Source organism: Mobula birostris, chromosome 6 (genome assembly GCF_030028105.1).
Source record: "Mobula birostris isolate sMobBir1 chromosome 6, sMobBir1.hap1, whole genome shotgun sequence".
NCBI classification, from domain to species: Eukaryota; Metazoa; Chordata; class Chondrichthyes; order Myliobatiformes; family Myliobatidae; genus Mobula; species Mobula birostris.
In genome coordinates, this window is record NC_092375.1 from 75,774,628 (window position 1) to 75,786,677 (window position 12,050).

Consider the following 12,050-nt stretch of genomic DNA (forward strand, 5'->3'; position numbering starts at 1 on the left):
AGCCACAGATGATAGGGAAGTATTAACTTTAATACCCAAGTAGAGGACTTCATTTGTAACTTTAATCTGGGGAGGAAGAGACACCTTACTTTTATCCGTATTAATCAGCATCAGTGCTGATTTTAACAAATTAACTTTGTATCCTGAAAGAAATCCAAATTGCTCCAGTGTTTTTAAAACATAGGGGAGAGTTTGTTGAACATTTGCCATATAAACTAGCGTGTCGTCCGCGTAAAGTGATATTGAATGTGATGTTGTACCTATTGTATTAGGGGAGATCTGAGGAGAGTTTCTAATTAAATGTGCAAGCGGTTCAATAGATATATTAAAAATTAAAGGAGATAAAGGATCCCCTTGACGTGTGCCCCGTCTTATGTCAAATAACTCCGAGAAACCTCCTCCCACACATACTTGGGCTGAAGGATTAGCATACAGTGTTTGAATCATATTGATAAATTTATTGCCGAACTTAAATTCTTTTAGAACTCTCCAAAGATATGGCCATTCAAGGCAATCGAACACTTTTTCAGCATCTAGAAATAGCAGGCCACAGGCAGGTGGGGTTTGATGAGTTGCCCTCAGTACGCGTAAGAGCTGGCGAATCTTATCAGATGCGGGACGCCCCTTGATAAAGCCCGTTTGATCTGGGCTAATTATTTTCCCCAACTACTGTCTCAAGTCTACTGGCTAAGACTTTGGAAAATATCTTGAGGTCGGCATTTATCAAGGAGATTGGACGGTAATTGGCACACTCCAAGGGGTCCTTACCAGGCTTAGGTATAACTGTGATCAGGGCTGTGTTTAGATCTCTATGGAAAGCGCCATTTCCAAAAGCATAATTTAATGTTTCTAACCATACTGGTCCAAGAATATCCCAAAGTGCTAGGTAAAGTTCCACAGGTATGCCATCTATGCCTGGCATACGGCCCTTATTTGTAGCTTTAACTGCTTTGAGTAGCTCATCCAGTGTAATAGGAGAGTCTAGAGTTTTGGTGTCCTCTAACGATAATGTAGGGAGGTCTAATCCACTAAAAAAAATCCGTGAAGTCATTCTCAGAAGGAACTGAGCCACTTGTATACAATTCTTTAAAGTAATTCTTGAATGTCTTGTTTATTTCCTCTGTTGAAGATACTACTCCACGTTCAGCACATCTAATCGGTGGTATAGACCTTTTAGTTTCCTGTTGTTTGAGCGTTGGAGCTAAAAGATGGCTCGGTCTGCTGCCTTCTGCATAATACTTATGTCTGGTTATATGGATCACATATTCTGCCCTGCTTCTTAAGAAATCATTTAATTCTGCTTGTTTTGCTTTGAGCTCGTTTTCTTTTGTTATGGTGCATATCCCTTTGAGATCATTTTCCAAAACCTTACATTCGTCTTCTAAGGTGGAAATCTTTTGAAGCCGGCTTTTATGTAGGTGGGAACTGAACCATATAGCGTTATTTCGTAAGAAACCCTTGATGGAGGCCCAAATCACTGTCACATCTGAGAAACTATTTTTATTTAAATTTATAAATTCTGTCAGTTTTGTTCTCAGTTGTGATAGAAATTTGTCGTTTTTTAGAAGGGTGGAGTTAAACCTCCACCTAGTAGCCTTATTTTTAATTCTGCCATAATTAAAAGTAGATATGACTGGGTTGTGATCAGATAGATGTCTGGGCAAAAATTCTATTGAGTGTACTAAAGGCAGCAGACTGGAGGATATAAGAATGTAATCTATCTGAGAGAAAGTTTTATGTCTTGTAGAGAAGAAGGTATAGTCTTTAGCAGATGGATTATGAACCCTCCACAAATCAGTTAAATTTAAATCCGTTAGAAAAAGGTTAAGTGCTTTGGAAGCAGATTCTTGAGAGCTTACTATAGTTGAGGAAGATTTATCAAGGTTAATATTTACCAAAGCATTCATGTCTGAACCAACATATAGTTGGTAGTCACTTAACTTCAGTAATTGTGAGGTAATTGAGGGAAAAAATTCAACCTCAAATATAGTTGGGGCATATAGGCTAATGAATGCAACTTTTTTTACCCTGAATGGAAATGCAGCAAAAAGCTAGACGTCCTTTATTGTCGGCGCCCGTCCTTTCAATTGATACATTAATATTACGTCTCATTACTATCATACTATCATAACTCCTTTCGTACGAATACCATCAGCTGATGCCACAACGGGTTTATAAAAACGGTTTTGAACCCTGGGAATGTCAATAGGTTTAAGATGTGTTTCCTGTAACAGCACAATATCTATTTTCTTTCTGCGTAAGAAATCTAAAACCTTTGAACGCTTGTAGGGAGAGTTTAATCCTCTAACATTAAATGATACAATAGTAAGATTTTCTAATTTACCTGTGTTGCTCATCTTCCCCTGGATCTGTTGTTGTAAGTTGGTGGTGGAGCCCTGAGTTACCCCCTTCCCATCCCCCCTCCCATCACCCCTCCAATCACCCCTCCCATTCAACCCTTTACTTTGTAACATCTGTGAGTGTCAGACACTGAACATTGACATCAACCGCCCCCCCTTCCAGCACCAACAAATTAGAAAGGCAAAGCAGTTCTCATAGACAATCACATCAAAGAGACAAGAAAAAGAAACCTGGGCAAACCCGTTAACCTATATAAGTAAAACCGTTTCCATCTCACATATATTATAGCACATGATCAAGATCCCAACAGCTATCTTGCAAGAAACTGTTGCTTCAATAGACCGTCGCTTAGCGAAGGCGCTAATGACATCTTATCTGATGCCCAGAAATGTAAACAAGTCTACTGGAGACATAACATTCTAAAGTTAGTCAGAGCAAACAGCTGTTTCTCAGCTTCATTCCTGATGAAGTATTGCATTTGGATATATTGAATATTACCTTAAAACTCTGACCTGCAATAGTCAGAAACAAATTGCCCCCTTAATTAACTAAATACAAGGGTGCAACGAATGACTTTCCGATAAAAGAATAACCAGAAAACCTCACACTTAGAATGTTAACTTGCACGTGCCTGATAGATTGTGCATACAGGCAAGTCCGAGCTCTTAATGCAGTTCCATCTCCTCCCGAGCGGTGTGTGGACTTTGCCCAGGGTCTTCTTCCATATCTCCCAGCACCGATAATTTCAGAACTTCTTTCGCTTCCTCTACCAAGTTAAACGACATCTTCATGCCCTTGATATTCACTTTCAAGATCGCTGGGTATATGAGGAACGAGTCGATCCCCTTCTGTTGAAGCTTAGCGCGGATCTCCTTGTATCCCTGCCGTTCCTGCATCGTGCCGGGGCTGTAGTCAGCGAAGAACTGCAGCTGGGTGCCATCAGGGAGAGTAGGTTTGGCTTTCCTCGCACCCTCCAGGATAGCCTGCCGGTCGGAGTACCGTAGAAGCTTAAAAATCATGGTCTGCGGTCTTGAGGAGTTGTTGGAGTAGATCCTATGAGCCCTAACGATCTCCAAAAGAGTGCTGTGGGAATTCTTAAGCGCTGGAATCCAATTAGGCAGCATCTTCTGGAGGTAACCTCTTGGATCATCGCCCTCAGCGCCTGTCGGTAAGTTGACCAGCCGCACGTTGTTTCTCCTGGATCTGTCCTCCAAGTCATTTAACTTCTTCCATATCTTAGACACCTCCGCGAGACAGGAGTTAGTAACTTTCTCATTCTTGCGTAAGCAAACCTGAATGTTCTCTATTTTGTTGACGACCGTGTCAAATTTTTTAGCGTGAATATCTGCTTGCTCCTTTAACGACCGGAGAATATTGCCATTCTCTGCCATATGCTTCTGTATGGGGTTGAGAGCCTTTTCCAGTGACTCCTTTAGCATGTGTGCTACCATTTCTTGCAGCGATTCCATCTCCGTTGCCATTGTTTGTTTAATTAGCATAGTTATTTCTTCGGATGAATCGCTAGCTTGGTGTCGTCTGCTGGTATTTTGTTTCCTGGGTGAATTTGTATCTTTTTTTGAATCCATGTCTTTAGTTAGATCTTCCTCCAACTCAACCTTGTATTAAGACCATCTATGAGCCCTGAAGAACTTAAAAAAGGGCGGGTTGCGTGTCAGCGTTCAGTGCTGTGCTGCCATCTTGCCTCGTGCCTCACCAGAAGTCCAAGAATTTTGATATTTGAGGCAGGTGCTTCCCAGAATAACTGATGCCAAGATTAAGGAAAGCATTTTTGTTGGTCCACAAATGAAACAGGTCATCAATGACAGGCAATTTGAAGAATTTCTAGTGAGACCGGCGAAAATCACATGGAAGGCATTCAAGGAAGTTGTTGAAATTTTTCTCGGTATCTACAGAGTACCAAGCTACATGCAGCTAGTTGAGAGCATGCTTCGGGCATATAAAACCATGAAATGCAACATGTCACTAAAGATTCATTTTCTGCATTCCCATTTAGACTTCTTCCCTGCAAATCTTGGTACTGTTAGTGACGAGCATGGTGAAATGTTTCACCAGGACATTGCGGTCATGAAGAAAAGATACCAGGGCAACTGGAATCCATCAATGCCGGTGAATTATTGTTGGACACAAGCGAGAAACCTCAGACACTGAGTACAAATAAAAATCGTTAACAAAATATTTTTAACTTAGTTGAACTATTGCAAAGCATCAGCACCATCATGCAATTAAACACATTATATTCAATAAAAGTTAATTTGTTGTTTCTCCAAATTCCTATGTGATACAAGTAGTCTGATATTATATTTGTGTCAATTATAAACAAAAAAATTCTGAGGAAGTAACACTTTTGAAAAAAATTGTTGTCCAGTGTAATAGATTATAAATGATCAATAGTGACCCTACTTTAGAAAACCATGGTGCATCTACAACACAGCGTATATGGTCTTATTGCACATAGGTCAGAAATAAATCATTTGTTAAACAATGAAGTCTACTGGCAACATAAAAATCTGTGTAAAAGCAAACGCATAACTGGAAAGGGAAGAAGAATTGTGAAGCCTAAAAGAAAAATCTAAAGCAGTGACACTTACTTAACTCTTCCCTGTGTTTTTCTGTTTGTTCGAAGTATTGACGTAATTCTTCAGTAATTTCCACATTGCTGATATCACATTCCAATTCATTCTCTGTGTCACTTTCCACTTCTGTGTCAGAACTTAAATCAGCTATATCCTTCAAATTTTCCTCTTCATTATCTGTGCTGCATGGGGACTGCTGCCATTTGCTTTGATTGAGATCATCTTGCTGAGCACGTCTTGAAGAATAGCATGAGGAACCATGATGCCAGTCAGTAAACTGACTTGCTGTAGATTCTGTGCTATACCAGGGTGAATGCTCAAATGATCTGATTGCCTTGTGATAAGCCCTTCTATGTTTCTGCAGCCATCCCATAGCTTGTTGGTAATGTTGCCAAAATTTGGAATACATTTTATGGTTATACCACATGTCTGATGATTGTCTCATTCTGACATCCTATTAAAAAAAACAAACAAGAAAAATATTATTGTTTCCATTTTCTCTCTCAATTTCTTCTCTACTGAAGGAATTAATTTATGTTGCAAAACAGGCACTGTTTCCAAGTGATCAGCTTTTTTTAAAAAATTGAGATACAGTGCAAAATAGGCCCCTCCAGCCCCCCAAGACATGCCAGCCAGCAACCTGTAGGATGAAACTTGAGCACGCGGAGAAAACTCATGTAGTCCCTGGGAGAACATACGAACTCCTTACAGGCAGTGGCAGGAAGTGATCCGATATATAGCCAGACACTAAGCGTATGTATAATACAAGAATTGAAAATTACACTCCCTGATCATTCTTCTATTCTCTGATTTTTTTTGTTTTAGTAAATGCTTTTGAATGTTAGTAGTCTACCTCACTCAGAGACCTGATGCTGGGTTATGATCAGAAATCTCAACAATTTTTCATACCTGCAATTGTTGCATGAATTCTTCTCCTCTACATCACAGCATAATGTTTTGTGAGGCATCTAATGTGCAGGTTTACCATTAGGATCAGACCATCTTGGACTGCAAGTAGGTAGCAAGTTCTGGCCTATTACTAGTTTAGATAGGAATTACATGCTGGCATTCCTGTGTGTATTTTAGTTCTTGTTTCAATTTTTTTTAATGGATGAGCAAGGAAACTTAGCCCATTGCAATCAAAATTCTATGCATCACAGAGAATATCAGGACACTGCAACTGAATAAAGCTAGAATGAGGGAGTGGCTGGAAACTTGGCAAATGCACTTTGGTGAACGGAATTTAAACACAAACTTCTATCTAAATGAAGAAAGATTGCAAATAAGCAAAGTATAGAAGCATCTTGATAGTCCTGCGTACAAACCACCAAATTATTAAAAGCAAGTCATTAGGGAGACAAACAAAATATTGCTCTTCAATACAATCTCAGTAGAGATTAGGGATAGAGATATAGTCATAATTTGGATACCGATGAGAACACACCTGGAGGTACTATTTACCACAGGGGTAGGCAACCTTAAGCACAACTGATTTTCTAGCATGCGTTATTCATTAATTTGAGGCAAAACACAACTAGATGTATTTAAATGGATAATTCCCATATTTCAAGTTTTTTTATGGCATTTATTTGGCCCACCGTCCGCTCATTAATACGCAATCTGGCCCACAGAAGCAAAAAGGTCTGCCGACCCCTGATTTACCATCTTGATCCCCTTATAAAGAAACAATATACTGGCATTAGAGGCAAACCAGAAAAGTTTCACTAGGCTAATTCCTGGAACTATATACAGGTGTCCCCCGCTTTTCGAACGTTCACTTTATGAAACCTCACTGTTACAAAAGACCTACATTAGTTCCCCGTTTTCGCTAACGGAAGGTGTTTTCACTGTTACGAAGAAAGGCAGTGCGCGAAAAATGCAGCGCGCGATAAAAAAACAGCACCCGATAAAAATCAGCACACGCCCCGAGCAGCCGCTCTCCCCCGGATTCGGAACGGCATTCTCGCCAGCATTGCTTAAACACATGCCTGTGAGCAGCCGTTAGCAAGATGAGTTCTAAGGTATCAGAAAAGCCTGGAAGAGCTTGTAAGGGTGTTACACTTAGCATAAAACTAAACATAATTAAGCATTTCGACCGTGGTGAACGAAGTAAGGACAAAGTGAGTTTGGCTTGTGGAAGCTGACGAAGATGATGTTGAAGGGGTTTTGGGATCCCATGACCAAGAACTGATAGGTGAAGAGCTGATGCAACTGGAAGAGGAAAAGATAACAATCCAACCTGAATTCAGTAGCGAAAGTGAAGTCGTCCAGGATCTGAACGTGAAGCAACTGCGTGAGATTTTTGCTGCAAAGATAAAGTACGACTTTAATTTTGAAAGGGTACGTCAGTTTAGGGCATACAGCATTTGCAAGATGGTTTGAGTGCTTACAAAGAACTGTATGATAGAAAAATGCACGAGGCTCAGCAGTCAAGCAAGCCTTCCACATCAGCCACGGCAGACGACGAACTTCAACCTTCGACATCCAGGCGGGCAGTCATAGAAGATGAGCTGCCTCCCCTAATGGAAACAGGCGACAATGAGATGACACCTCAGTGTCCCACCACCCCAACCCTCAAGCCGCAGACAGATACCGATTCGCGGAGAATGCAGTGGTAGCCGGGAGGCACAGAGCACATCTTTAAGAAAAAAGCCGAAATAAACAAGCTAATTAATTAGATGCCTCCCAGCACGTAATTGTCGGCCCAGATCAGAGGCGATTGCTGATTGCGTCGCCTCTGATCTGGGCCCACACTTATGTGCCGGACGGCACCTAATTAATTAGCATGTTTATTTCGGCTTTTTTCTTAAAGATGTGCTGCGTGCCTCCCGGCTACTGCTGTACCCCTGCATGCTTCGTGGATCGGTATCGGGTCGCTGCCGGGATGGTGGGGGGCCACTGCACCACCCAAACTCCAACGACTCAGTCTAACACACCATCATCAGTGTGCTCGGCAAGCTGTCTTCCTGATTCCCGTAAGTGATACTACACTGTACATACATTATTTCTACTTTATATAGGCTGTGTATTTTTACGTGTTATTTGGTATGATTTGGCAGCTTCATAGCTTGAAGGTTACTGGGGAGAGTGTTTTTGCTAACCGCTTGCATGAGATTTTCCGCCGAGAGCGCTTGCGTGAGATTTTCGCTACGGAGAACAGTACCGGCAATGATTGTGGATAAGTATTTCTACAATATATAGGCTGAGTATTTATCATATCATTCCTGCTTTTACTATATGTTACTGTTATTTTAGGTTTTGTGTGTTATTTGGCATGATTTGGTAATTTATTTTTGGGTCTGCGAACGCTCACAAAATTTTCCCAGATAAATAAATGGTAATTGCTTCTTCGCTTTACGACATTCCGGCTTGCGAACCATTTCATAGGAACGCTCTACCTTCGGATGGCAGGGGAAACCTGTAGTTGTCCTATTGTGAACAACTAAGGAAATTAGATCTTTCTGTTTAGCAGTGTGAGGGGGCAGTCTTAATGAAACATATTATGATACTTAAGGGGCAATACAAGAGTAGATGTCAGATGACCGCTAGTGCGAGACATAGCTACAAGATTAGAGTAAACTGCAGAGTGCGGTAAATTGTTGAAGCGGGTAGTGAATCCCTGGAATTCTTTAGCCTTAGATAATTGGGGGTACTTAAAGGAAGTAGATTATTTTAATAAAGATCAGGGTATTTGGGGGTATCAGGGAACTGGCAGAAGAGAAAATGAGGCCAGGAGCAGATCAACCATGTCATATTGAACGACAAGATAGGCTTGAGGAAGCAAGTGGCCCCCTCCTACAAACTTTGTATTTTCTTATGTTTATTCACCATTAATGAAATCATTAAATACAAATAATTTTACCCGCAATCTTGCCCACAGAGCACCAGATCTCAATTGCTTCACAAAAGATGGCAAAAGTATTCTATTCATTGTCACTGTACACAAAGTAAATTTAGATTTGGTACTAAAACGATTACTGAAACAAAGCAAAAATTGTGCAGTAATGGTAACAGCTTTCCTTTTAAAAACAGTCCCAAAAGTATTAAAAATTGACTATCCATAATAATCAGCTGCATCAACTGTTCTACGTTGGGAGGTGTGATGGCAGCTGTAATTGTTGAGGTATAAGTCAGTGAGAGTGGGCTTCCGAATAACACTATACCTGAGGCTACCATCCAGTTTCCGTCGTATTAGAATGTCCAGGAAATTAGCATAGCCATTTGTTCCTATTAGTTCCCCTTACTGAGGAAGTATGTTGTGTTCAAAAAGGTTAACAGTACCCTTATCAAATCTTGACCGCAGGAGGACGGAGCTGTCCTTAATGGGAACTCTTGTGAATACTTCTTCAGCTACATCAATGACATCTTCATAGTGTGGCCACATGGACTCCAGGCACTCCAACAGTTTCACGACCATCTGAACAGCATATATCCAAACATTCAATTTACAATGGAGATGCAGAAGAATGGTTGCCTCTCATTCCTGCTTATCTTAATAAGACAAAAACTGGACAGTAGCCTCGGGCACAGTGTCTATCAGAAGCCCACTCACAGATACAATGACAGCCATCATCACACCTCCCAACATAGAGCGATTCTTTCTACTTTGAATAACCAACCATCTTCAGCTGCTTCATCAATTACATTCCTTCCGTCAAAGACATAAGTGGGTTATTCGCAGATGACTGCACTACGTTCTGCATCATTCATGACTCCTCAGATAGTGAAGCAGTTCATACCCAAATGCAACAGGACCTGGACAATATCCAGGCTTGGGTTGACAAGTGGCAAGTAACATTCAAGCCAAACAAATGCCAGGCAATGACCATCTCCAACAAGAGAGGCTCTAACCATCGTCCCTTGACATTCAGTGGCATCACCATCACTGAATCCCCTACTGGGGGTTACCATTGACAAGAAACTGAACTGGTCTAGCCATATAAACACCGTGGCTACCACAGCAGGTCAAAGGCTAGGAATCCTGCAGCGTGTAACTCACCTTCCGACTCCCCAAATCCTGTCCACCATTTACAAGGCTCAGGTCAGGAGTGTAATAGAATACTCACCACTCGCCTGGATGAATGCAGCTCCACCAGCACTCAAAGAGGCTTGACAAGGCAGCCCACTTGATTGGTACCCCTTCCACAAGCATCCAATTCCTCCACCATCAATGAACAGTTTCAGCAGTGTGTATTATTTACAAGATACACTGCAACAACACACCAAAGTTCCTAAGGCAGCACCTTCCAGATCCACAATCACTACCATCTAGAAGGACGAGAACAGCAGATACCTGGGAACACCACCACTTGGAAAGCCCCCTCCGAGTCACTCACCATCCTGACTTGGAAACATATTGCCGTTCCTTCATTGTCACTGGGTCAAAATCATGGAATTCCCTCCCTAGCAGCACTGTGGGTGGACCTACATCTCAGGGACTGCAGCAGTTCAAGACGGCAGCTCTTCACCAGTTTCTCAGGAGCAACTGGGGATGGGCAATAAATGCTGGCTTAGCTGGTGATGCCCACATCCCGTAAATGAATAAAAAACAACTATTTCGGACCTTGAGAACCTCCACGAGGAAATAAGACAATTTTACATGATATTCCTACAGAATGGCTACAAGGTGAAGGAACCTTAAAAGGGTCGACGGAAAAACCAAGAAACCCAACAATGAGGCGGAACCCATCACTACTGCCTGTCTCCCCTATATTTCCATGGTTTCTGGAAGGATCGCCAGGATCCTAAAGAAATACCAGATTAATATGATCCACAAACCCGTAAGGAAGCTCAAATCACAGCTTATGTGGGTTAAAGCTGACCTGGGACTCAGGATGGCTAGCTGCTTACAGGATTCCCTGTGAATATGGAGCAGCGTATATCAGCCAGACAAGACACATGATGGAAACCCTCAAGGAGCACAGGAGGTGTATCCACTTGGGTCACCCAGAAAAATCAGCAGTAGCAGAACACTGCATTTGCAATGGCCATAATGCTGCGCCAATAGTTTTTGGGATTGCCTGGGGAAGGAAGGAATTGAAATACAATTAGCGGAAGAGAGTTTCAACAAAGACAGAGGTCTCGCTCTAAGTAAGAACTGGAATTTGATTGCAAACAAGATGGGGGAGCAGAAACCTGATTGGTTGAGGACTAACCAATCAGGAGGGATGGACAATGGGGGTATATATACCACTGGACTAGACATGCCCAGGCATCATTCCTGATGAAGATGGCAGAGTCTGTCATCAAAATGTCAGTTAAAATCAAAACCTGTACCTGGCTGAGAAGAGTTTATTCGTCATATACGCTGGGAAAGCACTAGATCCATTTTCAAGGTTTATATTATTTCCAAAAAAGTTGAGATCCATATTTGAAGAGACCAAATGAATACTGCTAAACTTTTCTCAGTATACATTCTGATTTTCTTTCCTTTTAGTATTACCTTTTAGCAAGAAGATTGACTATTAAATTTCGAATAATCCTGGTAGCCCCTTAAAATCACTCCTAAAAGATAATGAACTCAGCATTTACTGCGTATATGCACGTAAACTCAAAGTGACAGTTAATAAAATACTTCTGACATTCATTAGTATAAAGCATTAAAGTACCGTGGGAGCAAATTTTGTGCAGTTTCAACTAATACTTCAAGGCCAAATTCAACTAAAAAACATGCTTCCATTCTTTTATGCAAGTCAAAAGTTGCACAATCCATATATTTATATTTTATAAAAGGTTTCCCAATCCCATTGGCATTTCTTCAATTCTAGACGTTTAACTCCATGATCAGATCAAACATGATCTTACTGAATAACAAACCACCTTCGAGAGACTCAATGACATTTTCCTAAGCAACACACAAGATGCTGGAGGACAAACAAGAAAAAAATCTGCAGATGCTGTAGATCAAAGAAATAAACACAAAATGTTGGAGGAACTCAACAGGCCAGGGAGCATCTATAGAACAAAGTAAACAGCCAGATTTCTAATCTCTTTTTTCCAGTCCTGATGAAGGGTTTCAGCCCGAAATGTTGACTGTTTACACTTTTCCACAGATATTGCCTGACCTGCTGAGATGCTGGAGCTCAGCAGGTCAGT

The 12,050-nt window shown here is 41.2% G+C and overlaps 1 protein-coding gene across 3 annotated transcripts in view; it reads right to left on the minus strand.

Moving 5' to 3' along the window:
• gemin8 (gem (nuclear organelle) associated protein 8) overlaps positions 1 to 12,050 on the minus strand; it is a 149,119-nt gene that overhangs the window by 27,803 nt on the left and 109,266 nt on the right. For all 3 annotated transcript variants that reach the window (XM_072260689.1, XM_072260687.1, XM_072260688.1), the window contains exon 2: positions 4,971 to 5,409. In XM_072260689.1, the coding sequence (XP_072116790.1) occupies positions 4,971 to 5,400 (430 nt within the window). In that variant the 5' untranslated portion in view covers positions 5,401 to 5,409. The remainder of the gene's footprint in view (positions 1 to 4,970; positions 5,410 to 12,050) is intronic.